General features: G+C 43.7%; 1 protein-coding gene across 1 annotated transcript in view; it reads right to left on the reverse strand.

Moving 5' to 3' along the window:
- The window catches only part of LOC138801249 (FK506-binding protein 5-like), a 179,962-nt gene that overhangs the window by 70,841 nt on the left and 92,598 nt on the right, over nt 1-16,523 (reverse strand). The window contains exons 16-20 of the mRNA XM_069983855.1: nt 12,303-12,365; nt 8,995-9,033; nt 8,345-8,395; nt 8,044-8,082; nt 7,853-7,900 (exon numbers count right to left, since the gene is read on the reverse strand). Coding sequence (XP_069839956.1) covers nt 7,853-7,900; nt 8,044-8,082; nt 8,345-8,395; nt 8,995-9,033; nt 12,303-12,365 — 240 coding nt within the window. The remainder of the gene's footprint in view (nt 1-7,852; nt 7,901-8,043; nt 8,083-8,344; nt 8,396-8,994; nt 9,034-12,302; nt 12,366-16,523) is intronic.

Genomic DNA, 16,523 nt, shown 5'->3' on the forward strand with positions numbered 1-16,523 from the left:
TTTGTCCCATCTGACATAAATAAATTATCTAGATGATAAATTCAACTCATTTGCTTTGAGATTGGCCCTTTCTGAAGACTCTTCTAGATGTTAAGGGAGTCTAGTTCTCCAGTCTCTAATGTTAAAGGGGCACCTGTTTCCCTCATATGAGGCAAATAAATCCTCCTGATCTTATCGGCCCCTAATTTGCCTCTAGATGTTACAAGGGGTTATCTGGGGAGCTAGAAAGGTGTTTCCTTTCCCCCCGTACCAGGGTGCCACTTCCAGTTCCGACTCATCTCATCCCAACATCTTCTGACTTGGCTAAGGTCTGAGACAGTAGATCAGGTACTATGCTGTGATCACCACATGTGGGTGAAACCGGCCTCCAGCAGTGGCCAATGTACTCACAGTGTCATGATGACGTCGGTTAACATTGCTTGTACATTGGCCGCCACCAGTTTCGCCCACATGTGACATTCGCAACAAAATACCTGCATCTCTGTCTCAGCTCACCGCCCTTATGCCAGGTCAGGAGATGTTGGTAGGAGACGAGACCAAACCAGAAGTGAGATGCTGGAGAGGTAGGAAATGTAACACCTTTTTAGTTACCTAGATAACCCCTTTAAGGGCGCCTCCTCCAGACTCCTCTAGGTGTTGTGAGTGTCCTGTCCTCCAGTTTCTGATGTTAATAGGGGGCTCCTCCTTCCCCCATTTGAGGCAAATAAATCCTCCTGATCTTATGTGCCCCTAATTTGCCTCTAGATGTTACAAGGGGTTATCTGGGGAGCTAAAAAGGTGTTTCCTTTCCCCCCTTACCAGGGTCCCACTTCCAGTTCAGACTCATCTCATCCCAACATCTTCTGACTTGGCTAAGTTCTGAGACAGTAGATCTGGTACTATGGTGTGATCATCACATGTGGGTGAAACTCGCCTCTAGCAGTGGCCAATGTACTCACAGTGTCATGATGACATTGGACAACATTGCTTGTACATTGGCCGCCACCAGTTTCGCCCACATGTGACATTCACAACAAAGTACCTGCCCCACTGTCTCAGCTCACCGCCCTTATGCCAGGTCAGGAGATGTTGGTAGGAGACGAGACCAAACCAGAAGTGAGATGCCGGAGAGGTAGGAAATGTAACACCATTTAGTTACTTAGATAACCCCTTTAAGGGCGCCTCCTCCAGACCCCTCTAGATGTTGTGAGTGTCCTGTCCTCCAGTTAATGATGGTAATAGGGGGCTCCTCCTTCCCCCATTTGAGGCAAATAAATCCTCCTGATCTTATGGGCCCCTAATTTGCCTCTAGATGTTACAAGGGGTTATCTGGGGAGCTAGAAAGGTGTTTCCTTTCCCCCCTTACCAGGGTCCCACTTCCAGTTCCGACTCATCTCATCCCAACATCTTCTGACTTGGCTAAGGTCTGAGACAGTAGATCAGGTACTATAGTGTGATCATCACATGTGGGTGAAACTCGCCTCCAGCAGTGGCCAATGTACTCACAGTGTCATGATGACATTGGACAACATTCCTTGTACATTGGCCGCCACCAGTTTCGCCCACATGTGACATTCGCAACAAAGTACCTGCCCCACTGTCTCAGCTCACCGCCCTTATGCCACGTCAGGAGATGTTGGTAGGAGACGAGACCAAACCAGAAGTGAGATGCCGGAGAGGTAGGAAATGTAACACCTTTTTAGTTACTTAGATAACCCCTTTAAGGGCGCCTCCTCCAGACTCCTCTAGATGTTGTGAGTGTCCTGTCCTCCAGTTACTGATGGTTATAGGGGGCTCCTCCTTCCCCCATTTGAGGCAAATAAATCCTCCTGATCTTATGGGCCCCTAATTTGCCTCTAGATGTTACAAGGGGTTATCTGGGGAGCTAAAAAGGTGTTTTCTTTCCCCCCTTACCAGGGTCCCACTTCCAGTTCAGACTCATCTCATCCCAACATCTTCTGACTTGGCTAAGGTCTGAGACAGTAGATCAGGTACTATGGTGTGATCATCACATGTGGGTGAAACTCGCCTCCAGCAGTGGCCAATGTACTCACAGTGTCATGATGACATCGGCTAACATTGCTTGTACATTGGCCGCCACCAGTTTCGCCCACATGTGACATTCACAACAAAGTACCTGCCCCACTGTCTCAGCTCACCGCCCTTATGCCAGGTCAGGAGATGTTGGTAGGAGACGAGACCAAACCAGAAGTGAGATGCCGGAGAGGTAGGAAATGTAACACCATTTAGTTACTTTGATAACCCCTTTAAGGGCGCCTCCTCCAGACCCCTCTAGATGTTGTGAGTGTCCTGTCCTCCAGTTAATGATGGTAATAGGGGGCTCCTCCTTCCCCCATTTGAGGCAAATAAATCCTCCTGATCTTATGGGCCCCTAATTTGCCTCTAGATGTTACAAGGGGTTATCTGGGGAGCTAGAAAGGTGTTTCCTTTCCCCCCTTACCAGGGTCCCACTTCCAGTTCCGACTCATCTCATCCCAACATCTTCTGACTTGGCTAAAGTCTGAGACAGTAGATCAGGTACTATGGTGTGATCATCACATGTGGGTGAAACTCGCCTCCAGCAGTGGCCAATGTACTCACAGTGTCATGATGACATTGGACAACATTGCTTGTACATTGGCCGCCACCAGTTTCGCCCACATGTGACATTCGCAACAAAGTACCTGCCCCACTGTCTCAGCTCACCGCCCTTATGCCACGTCAGGAGATGTTGGTAGGAGACGAGACCAAACCAGAAGTGAGATGCCGGAGAGGTAGGAAATGTAACACCTTTTTAGTTACTTAGATAACCCCTTTAAGGGCGCCTCCTCCAGACTCCTCTAGGTGTTGTGAGTGTCCTGTCCTCCAGTTTCTGATGTTAATAGGGGGCTCCTCCTTCCCCCATTTGAGGCAAATAAATCCTCCTGATCTTATGGGCCCCAAATTTGCCTCTAGATGTTACAAGGGGTTATCTGGGGAGCTAAAAAGGTGTTTCCTTTCCCCCCTTACCAGGGTCCCACTTCCAGTTCAGACTCATCTCATCCCAACATCTTCTGACTTGGCTAAGGTCTGAGACAGTAGATCAGGTACTATGGTGTGATCATCACATGTGGGTGAAACTCGCCTCCAGCAGTGGCCAATGTACTCACAGTGTCATGATGACATTGGACAACATTGCTTGTACATTGGCCCCCACCAGTTTCGCCCACATGTGACATTCACAACAAAGTACCTGCCCCACTGTCTCAGCTCACCGCCCTTATGCCAGGTCAGGAGATGTTGGTAGGAGACGAGACCAAACCAGAAGTGAGATGCCGGAGAGGTAGGAAATGTAACACCTTTTTAGTTACCTAGATAACTCCTTTAAGGGCGCCTCCTCCAGACCCCTCTAGTTGTTGTAAGTGTCCTGTCCTCCAGTTACTGATGTTAAAGGGGGGCTCCTCCTCCCCCATGTGAGGTAAATGTTTCCTCCTGATCTTATGGGCGTCTCATTTACCCCTTGATGTTATAGACGCCTCCTCCTCCAGACGACTCCAGATGGTCGGGGTGTCTTCTCCTCACACTGGGGGCGCGATGTTACCTAGATGGGAGATATACCAAGCAAAGTGTTAACAGAATAGAAACATGATGGAACTTTATTAATAATCACAGTTACATATATAATCTCCATATGAAAATACAATCAGGAAACAGTGATTTGCAGCCTGAGGTGTGATGAGATTTTGGTTACTCACTTTTACTCCTCCTGGATGGTGCAGCAGCAGCAGAACAGCGCCCGCAGTCTATAAGGGAAAGAAAAGAAGCGGCATGACTTTCCTGAGATCAGACACGTCTTCTGGGGACACAGCAGTGATGGGAGAATAGACTGGAGAGAGGGGCATCAGAGCGATCCTAGTGGGTGGGATACAGGGGGAATATGGCGGCACCATGTATTGGCTGTATTATATACATGAGGCCTTTGTTGGGTTATTATATGTGACTGGTAATATATAGTGATGACATGAGGAGGTGCAGTGCAGCAATAGCCGTGTGGTGTCATGTAAATGTATCATCACTTATATTTACCTGGATAAGATGGATCTCCTCCTGCTGCTGCTTCTGCTGAGGAGAAATGACCAAGAAATGGTCAGAAATAAATGGTTAGTGTAAGAAACCCGAATTACTGAGCACATTATATAGAAACAATATAAAGGAAATGTATTCTTCTATTCATCAGCTCCTGCAGCTACATATATTACAGTCAGGACTCAGCAATATAATATTCTCCATTACCCACAATAGAGATATGAGCCCACCACCAAACAGAGCACCCCCTATCCTCTCGCTCTATACAGGATGGGAAATAACAATAATCCCTTGCATTTACAATGTTATAAGCTTTGTTTACTTACCTGGGGATCTCCATGGCCTTCTCCTCTTCTTCCTCTTCTTCTCTGTATATAGAACATGAACCAGCACAGATATAAATATATTGTTATATTACACATTGTATAGCTTATCCTATAGTATAGTATAGTACTATGTATGGCAGCTACTGCCAACAAAGCTATAGCGTGTATGGGGACCTTAATAACTCTCTCACAGTGTCAGCAGTTTGGAATGTGAATATATGCCAGTCAAATAAATGGAAAAATATGATTTTATATCTAACTAAAGCGCCCCCTTTCCTGTCCTCCCACCTCTCCTCTCTCTATACTGGATGGTAAAAAACAAATACATGCATTCATAGTACATGTGATTTCTTACCCGTTGATGTCGTCAATCTGGTCCTCTTCCTTCTCGTCCTCCACTTCACTGTATGTAGAACATAAACCAGCTTTTTTATATATATGTATATATGGACATTTATTAAAGGGGTTGTCCGGCGCAAAAAAATTATTCACAGAATAACACACATTACAAAGTTATACAACTTTGTAATGTATGTTATGTCTGTGAATGGCCCCCTTCCTTGTGTCCCACCACGGATCGGAGACCGTGGTCGGCACGTGACAGGTATGTATAGCGCACCACACTTCCGGGTACACGGGTGGGGGTGGTGGGACACGGGGAAGGGGGCCATTCACAGACATAACATACATTACAAAGTTGTATAACTTTGTAATGTGTGTTATTCTGTGAATAATTTTTTTGCGCCGGACAACCCCTTTAAGACCGGTGTAAATCCAGCAGGACTAAGGGCCCTATTCCACCGGACGATTATCGTTTGCATAATCGTTAACGATTAAAGATCTCAAACGACCGCTATTGCGAAAGACCTGAAAACGTTCACTCATTTCCATGGAACGATAATCGTTACTTATGATTGTAATTGCGATAGTTTTTCTTCGCTATTTATTCGCTATTGCGTTCGTATCTATTGCGAACGACCGAACGATGTCTTATTCAATGTGAACGATTTGCGAACGTTTTGCGAACGAGCAACGATAAAAATAGGTCCAGGTCTTATAAAGCGATCAGCGATTTCTCGTTCGGTCGTTAATCGTTAACTGCATTTCAACCGAACGATTATCGTTTAGATTCGTACGATTTAACGATAATCTGAACGATAATCGTCTGGTGGAATAGGGCCCTAAATTAGTCCCCAAAGGAGACCACACCTTCTCAAGCCCCTTATGTCTGCAATGCCACAGAAAAGGCAAAAAACTGGGATTTTTCCATTGTGTTCGCATGGGCCGCACATTCATATATCTGACCCATAGTTTTTGGGCATATGCAGGGCCGTATTTTCCACTATGCACACGTGGTCTGGTACCTAGGGCAGCACCTTGCAGGGGGGCAGCACCAGGGAGCAGCGGGGAGGAAACAACTTTTTTGTTTTTATTTTTTTAGTCCTCCACCTCGCTTTAGACTTGCCAGTAAATCTATCTGGTGTCTTTTCAAAGGGGGAAGGCCGGTATGGTGGTATTGTTCAGGTCTGGTATGGCGGTGTTATCTAGTCAAAGTATGGCCATATTGGTCAGGTTTTGTATGGCGGTGTTATCCAGTCACAGTATGGCGGTATTGGTCAGGTTTGGTATGGCGGTGTTATCCAGTCACAGTATGGCGCTGTTGGTCAGGTTTGGTATGGCGGTGTTATCCAGTCACAGTATATCGCTGTTAGTCAGGTTTGGTATGGCGGTGTTATCCAGTCACAGTATGGTGCTGTTGGTCAGGTTTGGTATGGCGGTGTTATCCAGTCACAATATTGTGGTGTTGGTCAGGTCTGGTAGGGTATGGCCGTGTTATCCAGTCACAGTATGGCGGTGTTATCCAGTCACAGTATGGCGCTGTTAGTCAGGTTTGGTATGGCGGTGTTATCCAGTCACAATATTGTGGTGTTGGTCGGGTCTCGTATGGCGGTGTTATCCAGTCACAGTATGTCGGTGTTGGTCAGGTTTGGTGTGGCGGTGGTAAATGTGAGGCCTGGAGCTATTACCTACCAATCCACCAATCCTGTGGTGAGAATTCCCTCAGACAATATGTAGACGGCTCTAATCATTGATGCAATGTGGAAATTTGCTTATGTTTTAAGCAGTTAAAAACTGTAAAATAAACTATTTATACAATGTTTCTACAAGTAGAGAAATGCATTGAAACCACTCTCCCTTACACCCCCCAAGATGGGGCGTCTTCAGGTTTAGTGCCTAGCGCAGCAGCAGCTGGTAATACGACCCTGGGCACATGTAGATATACAGAGTTTCAGGTGAGGAGTTTATGAGCAGTGATGCCATTGGACTCCTATATCCACCCAGAGAATACAGAAGGGTGGTTGTATCTCTGCTGCTTCTACTTACATGATGGTCTCCAGGCTCGGGATCTGCAGGCCCAGTGGGTTCTTGTCATCCCTGTAACAGAGAACAGATGTTTGGTTTCAGAAAATATTATTTATTGTTCTCTTTCAAGAAGAACATGAATTTCATTGCCAATATTTATTAACCCCTTGTTGTCACTGCCAGTTTCCCCCTTATCATCGTTGCCCTGTTTTTCAATTCTGACATGATGAACTTATTACATGGCAGAAACTTATTACATGGCAGTAACTTATTACAGGGCAGTAACTTATTACATGGCAGTAACCTTTTTTATGTATCTAAGTGATTCTGAGGTTTCCATGACACATCGGGCTTTATCTAAGTATTAAATTTTCGTTGATACATTTAATGTTTTTTGTAAAACAAAAATTCTTGAACAGCTAGCATTTAAGATGACATTCTCTACTTGTATACAAAAGATAACTTTTGCTGTTATTTTGCAAAAAATGTATCTACTATGGGAAAAACACCACAAAAATCTAACAAAAGAAAAAAATGTAATTTTAATGCAAGTAATGTAAAATTTTAAATAACTCCAAACACTAATTTTCGTAGGCGTCTTGTTTAAAAGTGGCACTCTAGCGAAAAATGTGTTCTAGTTAACTAATGTCACAAAGTTATACAGATTTGTAATTTACTTCTTTTCAAAAATCTCAAGCCTTCTAGTACTTATCAGCTGCTGTATGTCCTGTAGGAAGTGGTGTATTATTTCCAGTCTGACACAGTGCTCTCTGCTGCCACCTCTGTACCTGAGAGGAACTGTCCTGAGCAGTAGAAATTCCCAATAGAAAATCTCTCCTGCTCTGAACAGTTCCTGACGCAGACAGAGGTGGCAGCAGAGAGCACTGTGTCAGACTGGAAAGAACACACCATTTCCTGCAGGACATAAAGCAGCTGATAAGTACTGGAAGACTTGAGATGTTTAAATAGAAGTAATATAGAAAACTATATAACTTTCTGACACCAGTTTGTTTGAAAGAAAAAACTTTTGCTGCAGTGTGCAGTGTTCCTTTAAGGCGAGACCCCCCTCCCCTTACGAACATGTTTATGTGCCTGATATTTTGCTATGAGATACTTACTCCCAATCCTCCATGTCTTCCGCGTCCTTGCTGGTGTCGTCATCGCTCCTGTTAGTGATAGAATAGAGAAGACAGAAAATATAATTCTATCTCTACCTAGAGCGCCCCCTGTCCTGTCCTCCCACATCTCCTCTCTCTATACTGGAAGGAAAGAAACAAAACTTGCAGTCACAGTACTTGTGATTCCTTACCCGTGGATCTCCTCAGTCCAGTCCTCTTCCTCCTCTTCACTGTATGTAGAACAATGTAAATAAGGGGACATTTATTAAGGACATTATAAATCCGGGGGGCCCTGTACCTGCCACACGGTGGGTGCAGAAATCTATATCTGCTCCGGAGCCGGTGTAGATTTCTGCCATGACTTACCTCTGTTTTTAGGCGTAAGCCATTATATTAGTTATAAAAGGAGGCCGCACCTTCTCTCCGCCTCTTCAGGCCCCTTACGTCTGTCATATGCCACAGAAAAGGCGACAATCTGCTGCTTCTACTTACATGATGGTCTCCAGGCTCGGGATCTGCAGGCCCAGCGGGTACTTCTCATCGCTGTAACAGAGAACAGATATTTGGTTAGGATCATTGTTACTTTGTCCCATTTAAAACTTTCAGAATTTTCAATTCCCACATGATAAACTTGGCAGAAACTTTTTTTATCTAAGTGATTTTTATTCTGAGCTCATTTTCTAATCTGCCCCCATAAAGGAGAACCCCAGTGGGAAAAAAATAGTTTTTAAATCAACTTCTGTTAAAATGAACTTAGAATTTAAAAATGTGATTTCTTTTTTTCCCCATTTTCTCTTTTAGTCGTGTTCTGTAACATAGCAGCCGGTGTTGGCAGAGAAATGCAACTCAGTATATTCCCTGATTCTGCAGTTTTTAGATGTGTCACATACGTGGCCCTAGAGCGCTACCTGTCTCACACATAGGTCTTACACACCAAGCAGCACCTAGTGGCCCCTGTCATTTAGGATATTATATAGGCCTCATATCAGTTTGCAGAGGACTTAGGGGGCTAAAATACTTCTGTGTGACAATTGAGGTTTTTATTGGTGCATTCTGGGCCCCATGTGACTCTCTGATCCCTCTTTATTCCATGCTGTTATGGGGTGAAGCAGGTACATGCTTTTTTCATGTAGTGTGAATACCTGTAAATCCACGGTGCGTTCATCACCTTCTTCTTCCACCTATCACATGACAAGAGAAAAAAATTATAAAGGAGATATTAGTCAGTCCTATGTGCCGCCTATTGGGGGAGGTTTCATCCAAACTAGAAAATTAGAAATACACTGGCCTAGATTTATTAAAACAGATGATCCGGCTTTGACCCCTTCAAGACTGAGCCCATTGATGCCCGGATGTCCGGGTCAGATTAATGCAATGTTCCTCCCCGCCTTCTAGGAGCCATAGCGCTTTTATTTTTCCACCTACAGGGCTGGTTTGGGTGTAATTTTTTTGCGCCATGATCTCTAGTTTTTATTAATATCATATTGGTGTAACAGAAAAATTTTGATCGCTTTTTATAAATTTTTTTCTGATATATAATTTAAAAAAATCAGCAATCCTGGTGTTTTTCCCCCATTTACGCCATTCTCCGTGTGGGAACATTAATGTTCTATTTTAATAGATCGGACAATTCCACACGCTATATTATAATATGTGTATTTATTTTTTTTTTTTATATTTTTATTTTTATAATGGGCAAGGAGGTATAATAAACTTTTATTGGAGAGGTTAAAAGGTTTTTTTTAATACTTTTAAAAACTTTTTTATTATCATTTTTTTTTTACACTTTTTTTAAATTTAAAACATGCAATCATTAGATTGCATATACTGATCTATGCTATGCCATAGCATAGCATAGATCAGTGTTTTCAGAGATCTATGCATAGAGCCTGCCTGAGAGCAGACTCTATGCATAAATCGCCTATCCGACAAGACGGAGGTAAGTCACTTAACCCCGCCTGTCGGTACAAGCGTTCGCCATGCTGCGCGGGTCCCGTTCACTCAGTGACAGGTGCTTGTCCTCTCACTGAGTAAGATGCGATTGCTTTTGATCACAGCATTTAAGGGTTTAATGACAGACAGCTGCGCGATCGCAGATGCCTATCATTATGCTGGGCTCCCGGGACACTGATGTGTGTGGGATCGCTCTCACTGCAGCTGTCCCACACACATCAACCCCCTTAGTGTACATTCTTACTACACGGGGTATGTGCAGTAGGTACGCATATATACAAATTACTAACGTGAAGGGGTTAAATGTGTTGTTAGCAGCGGGCATTGGGATTGCAGTGATTTCCCTGGATTTCTGGCCCTGTGCCCTGGATCTTTGCACACAGATGCAGTCAGGGAGAATAGTAGACAGGGAGCGGTCAGTTCCCTGCTCAGCCAGTTACTCACAGCATACAGATACCTCAGGCCTGCAGCCTATGATCCGCCAGCATGTGATCCCTGCATGAATCTATGTGATGAGATGACGTCTTTCAGGTGTTTATGTATTATTTTTTTGACAATTGTGAACAAAATCCTGGTTAAAGTATGTTTGAAGTACAATATCTGAGTACACCTTTGATGAAAAATATGTAACAAGATTTTTTTTTAACTAATGGACATTTTTTACCATACCCAAGGTGATGTTGTAAGGCGTCAGATCCCTCCTTTGTGCCTGTAAGTGTCTTAAAGACGTGGCCTAACCTCTGAAGTGCCACCCCTTCCCTAGCCCTGCTTCCCTCCTTAGACCCTCCCCTACCATCTTGACTGTTGTTTTGGCTTGGCCCTCAGTCATGATGATAGAGGAAACTTAGTTAAGACTAGGGGTCCTACCCCACAGGCCGAGCAGGGCCCGATCAACGATGTAAACGGGCACCGATCTGCTAGATCGGCGCTCGTTTACTGGGCCTATTCCACGGCCCGACAATCGTTTAGTAAGGGCTGCAATGACATTGTTACCGGTGTCCTTGCAGCCCTTGTTTCATACATTACTTGTCCAGGTGCAGGTCTTCTCCTTCTCCCGCTCCTGCGCCGCAGCAGCTTCGGAGCGCCTGTTTGAACTGACAGACCGCTCAGCCAATCACTGGCCACGGCGGTCCTGGCCAGTTCAGTTCAGACAGGCCACTCCGAAGCTGCTGCGGCACGGGACCTGGAGAAAGAAGGAAAAGACCTGCGCCTGGACAGGTAATGTATGGTGCTGCTGAAATCGTCAGCCGCCCACCGCGCACCGCTATTCCACATAGCCATGCGCGGGTGGCGACCGATGATTTTAGGTTTGAACCTAAATGAACGATCAGCCGATGACACGATCATCGGCTGATCGTTCTATCTATTCCATGGAGCGATAATCGGGTATCACCTGACCAGCTGGGCCCCGCCTCCTGGACACTCACAGTCACAACTAAGAGTTTGAATTTGAAGAAATTTAGTGCCTTGAAATATCGCCTTGTGTATGTCTAATAGGTTTTTACTCCTGTATCCAGCTCTGTCTGTGGTTTATATTTATTGGCATTCTTTTTATTTGCAGGAAAATGTCGGAGCCGGATGTTATGTGAAAGTCTCTACAATCAATGCTTTGTACTTCTTGGTGTTTTCTTCGCTTTGGGACGTTGGTGAGTGCTCTAGGTACAGTGCCTTATCTTTATATACATGTATGTGTTGTGTTTTGTTACGGTTTTTGTTTTTCCCATTATAATTCATGTGATTGAGGCCGACTTCACACATGGCAGTTTTTTGGAAACGGCCACTGCAGTTTTTGAGCCAAAGCCAGGAGTGGATCCGGCAGGGAGGAGACATATAAGTGCCGCCTTTCTTTTACCCATTACTTTTAATCCACTTCTGGTTTTGACTCGTTTTGCAGCAGCAGTATTCCACAAACCTGTGGGGAAACACTGTGTGAATCCAGCCTCAAAGAGAGACCAATGATCACATGATCTACTATGGGAAAAACACCACAAAAATCTGACAAAAGAAAAACATGTACTTTAATTAAAATGCTACAAAGTTTACTAAAAAAAAAAATGAAAGTAATGTAAAACTGATGTCTGAAAGTTATACAGATTTGTAATTTACTTCCTTTCAAAAATCCTAAGCTTTCTAGTACTTATCAGCTGCTGTATGTCCTGCATGAAGTGGTGTATTCTTTCCAGTCTGGCACAGTGCTCTCTGCTGCCACCTCTGTGCCTGACAGGAACTGTCCTGAGCAGTAGCAAAATCCCCAAAGAAAACCTCTCCTGCTCTGGACAGTTCCTGACACAGACGGAGGTGGCAGCAGAGAGCATCATGTCAGACTGGAAGGAATACACCACTTCCTGCATGACATACAGCAGCTGATAAGTACTGGAGGACTGGAGATTTTTAAATAGAAGTAATTTACAAAATGTATTTAACTTTTTGACACCAGTTTGTTTGAAAGAAAAAAAAACTTTTTTGCTTGTGTACCCCTTTTGGATGAGATACTTACTCCTCAAAGTCCTCATCATCCTCTGTGTCCTCCTCGTCCTCCTCGCTGATGTTGTCGTCGCACCTGTTAGTGATAGAATAGAGAAGATAGTGAAAACCTAACACACATTAGAGACTCATTCACACCATGACATCAATTTTCTGAAAATGTCCTAAGCAGGAGAAAATCCCCAGAGAAAACCTCCCCTGCTCTGGACAGTTCCTGACACAGACAGAGGTGGCAGCAGAGAGCACTTTGTCAGACTGGAAAGAATACACCCCTTCCTGTGGTAAATTTTGGTTGATACTTTTGATGTTTTTTTGTAAAAAAAAAAAATTTTTGAACAGCTAGCATTCACACATGGCAGTTTCTTGGAAAGGGCCACAGCAGTTTTTGAGCCAAAGCCAGGAGTGGATCCGACAGGGAGGAGACATATAAGTGCCGCCTTTCTTTTACCCATTACTTTTAATCCACTTCTGGTTTTGACTCAAAAATTGCAGCGGCCGTATTCCACAAATGGGAAAACACAGTGTGAATCCAGCCTCAAAGAGAGACCAATGATCACATGATCTACTATGGAAAAAACACCACAAAAATCTGAAAAAAAAAAACCCCAAACATGTAATTTAAACAAAATGATACAAAGTTTATTAGAAGAAAATGCAAGTAATGTAAAATTTAAAATAACTCCAGATACTGTAATTTTCGTAGGCTTCTTGTTTAAAAGGGGCGCTCCAGCGAAAAATGTTTTCTAATCAACAGGTGTCAGAATGTTATACAGATTTGTAATTTACTTCTTTTCAAAAATCTCAAGCCTTCTAGTACTTATCAGCTGCTGTATGTCCTGTAGGAAGTGGTGTATTATTTCCAGTCTAACACAGTGCTCTCTGCTGCCACCTCTGTCCCTGACAGAAACTGTCCTAAGCAGTAGAAATTCCCAATAGAAAATCTCTCCTGCTCTGGACAGTTCCTGACGCAGACAGAGGTGGCAGCAGAGAGCACTGTGTCAGACTGGAAAAAACACAACATTTCCTGCAGGACATAAAGCAGCCAATAAGTACTGGAAGACCTGAGATGTATAAAAAAAAAGTAATATAGAAAACTATATAACCTTCTGACACCAGTTTGTTTGAAAGAAAAAACTTTTGCTGCAGTGTTCCTTTAAGACGAGACCCCCTCCCCCCCCTACAAACATGTCTATAGGACTGAAATTTTACTATGAGATACTTACTCCCAATCCTCCATGTCGTCCGCGTCCTTGCTGGTGTCGTCATCGCTCCTATTAGTGATAGAATAGAGAAGACAGAAAATATGATTTTATCTCTGCCTAGAGCGCCCCCTGTCCTGTCCTCCCACATCTCCTCTCTCTATACTGGAAGGAAAGAAACAAAACTTGCAGTCACAGTACATGTGATTCCTTACCTGTGGATCTCCTCAGTCCAGTCCTCTTCCTCCTCTTCCTCCTCTTCACTGTATGTAGAACAATGTAAATAGTAAATAAGGGGACATTTATTAAGGACATTATAAATCCGGGGGGCCTGTACCTGCCACACGGTGGGTGCAGAAATCTATATCTGCTTCGGAGCCGGTGTAGATTTCTGCCATGACTTACCTCTGTTTTTAGGCGTAAGCCATTATATTAGTTATAAAAGGAGGCCGCACCTTCTCTCCGCCTCTTCAGGCCCCTTACGTCTGTCATATGCCACAGAAAAGGCGACAATCTGCTGCTTCTACTTACATGATGGTCTCCAGGCTCGGGATCTGCAGGCCCAGCGGGTACTTCTCATCGCTGTAACAGAGAACAGATATTTGGTTAGGATCATTGTTACTTTGTCCCATTTAAAACTTGTAGAAAATGTTATTTAATGCTTTTTTCATGTCGTGTGAATACCTGTAAATCCACGGTGCGTTCATCACCTTCTTCTTCCACCTATCACATGACAAGAGAAAAAAATATAAAGGAGATATTAGTCAGTCCTATGTGCCGCCTATTGGGGGAGGTTTTATGAAAACTAGAAAATTAGAAATACACTGGCCTAGATTTATTAAAACAGATGATCCGGCTTTGACCCCTTCAAGACTGAGCCCATTGATGCCCGGATGTCCGGGTCAGATTAATGCAATGTTCCTCCTCGCCTTCTAGGAGCCATAGCGTCTTTATTTTTCTACCTACAGGGCTGGTTGGGGTGTCATTTTTTTTTGCGCCATGATCTCTAGATTTTATTTATATCATATTGGTGTAACAGAAAAATTTTGACCGCTCTTTATAAATTTTTTTCTGATGTATATTTTTTAAAAAATCAGCAATCCTGGTGTTTTTCCCCCTTATAAGGGTTTTTTAATACTTTTCAAATCTTTTTTATTTTTTTTACACTTTTTTTACTTTAAAAGGAACCTGTCACCCTCCGTGCCGGGGTGAAGGCCGCGCGACCCCCCACTAGAGCCCTGGATACTTACCTCATCTCGCCAAGTCCCATTCCTGGGGCCGGTCCCGAGACAGAGATATCCTTGTCTGAAGCCCAGCGGGCGCGCTGCTGAGATGAGTCCGATGCCCATAGAGAATGAATGGAGCCGTCATTCTCTATGGGCGGTTGACTCATCTCCCCGCCCCTCGCAGACATGTCTATGTGACTGATGTAACAATTATATTACTATATTATATTTCACTATGAAATAATTACTCCTCAAAGTCTTCATCATCATCCGTGTCCTCCTCGTCCTCCTCGTCCTCCATGTCCTCCACGTCCTCCTCGTCCTCCTTGCTGATGTCCTCCTCGCTCCTGTTAATGATAGAATAGAGAAGATAGTCAAAACCTAACACACATTAGAGACTCATTCACACCATGACATCTATTTTCTGGCAGAACTTTATCAAGAGAAATGAAATGTCCTAAGCAGTAGAAAATCCCAACAGAAAACCTCCCCTGCTCTGGACAGTTCCTGACACAGACAGAAGTGGCAGCAGAGAGCACTGTGTCAGACTGGAAAGAATACACCACTTCCTGCAGGACATACAGCAGTTGATAAGTAATGGAAAACTTGAGAGTTTTAAATAGAAATAATTTACAAATAACTTTCTAACAGCAGCTTGTTTAAAAATTTTTTTTTACTGGAGTTCCCCTTTAAAACGAGACCCCTCCCCTGAAAACATGTTTATGTGATATGAGATACTTACGTCCAATCCTCCTCTTCCTCCACGTCCTCCTCATCCTCCTCGCTCCTGTTAGTGATTTAATAGAGAAGATAGTAAAAACCTAACACGCATTAGAGACTCATTTACACCATCAGTTTATTCAGAGACGTTCTCTCAGCAATCCTGCAGTGATGATCGGTGTCTATAGGGGAGGAATTACGGGGTCACACAAGTTTTACATTTTCAGTAAAGATTTACTTACCCAAAATCCGATTCTTCCTCTAAAGTAAAGAAAAAAAAAGAAAAATCGTTAGTTTTAAATGTTATATAAAATAATAATAATTTTCCCTATTTGCCTTAGATTTAGGGACGTGCTTTATATATTGTAGAGACACAAACTGTAGTTGGGAAATTTTAAACCCTTTTTTTTTCATTCTAAATGACAGAACTCCATAATATTTTTGTCACCATAACAATAAGGCGGCTTGTTTCTTGCAGAACAAGTTGCCCCCTGTTCTTTTCTATATACTATTATATTGTAAGGTGATATAAAATATTTTTTTGTGAACAATATCCCTTAATTTTGCCCTTTTGAGGATTGTTACGGATCTTCCGGCATACAATGTGTCTTTTAAAGGAGAAGTCCGGCGTTTTTTAAAATTCATCAGCACTTACCTCTCCCTGTGCCCGCTGTTAGCGGTGGGACTGGCCTCGGGACCCCCCCGGAAGGTGTTTTCCCCTGAGTTGTGATGATGTCAGAGGAAAAGGCCTGTCCCAGCTGATGGACTGGCGGCTCAGCGAATCAATGACTGGGGTGGTGTCCCGCCCCCCTTCAATGACTGGCTGAGTGACCAGTCCATCAGCCGCCTCGTGTTGTATCAGCGCTGGAGATACTGAAGCCCGGTGAGAGTCCTGAGGCAGGTCTGCCGCTCACCATGGGCACCGGAGAGGTAAGTTCCTACTTGTAATCAATTTCCCCCTGCCAGCTGCTGAATTTTATAAAATGACGGTCTTCTCCATTAACCTTATGATGTAACATGTGATGAGATGTCAGACATGAAATCTACAAAGATGATATTATAGACAGGAGACACTCACCCTCGATGTTG

The sequence above is a fragment of the Dendropsophus ebraccatus genome, chromosome 9 (assembly GCF_027789765.1).
Source record: "Dendropsophus ebraccatus isolate aDenEbr1 chromosome 9, aDenEbr1.pat, whole genome shotgun sequence".
NCBI classification, from domain to species: domain Eukaryota; kingdom Metazoa; phylum Chordata; class Amphibia; order Anura; family Hylidae; genus Dendropsophus; species Dendropsophus ebraccatus.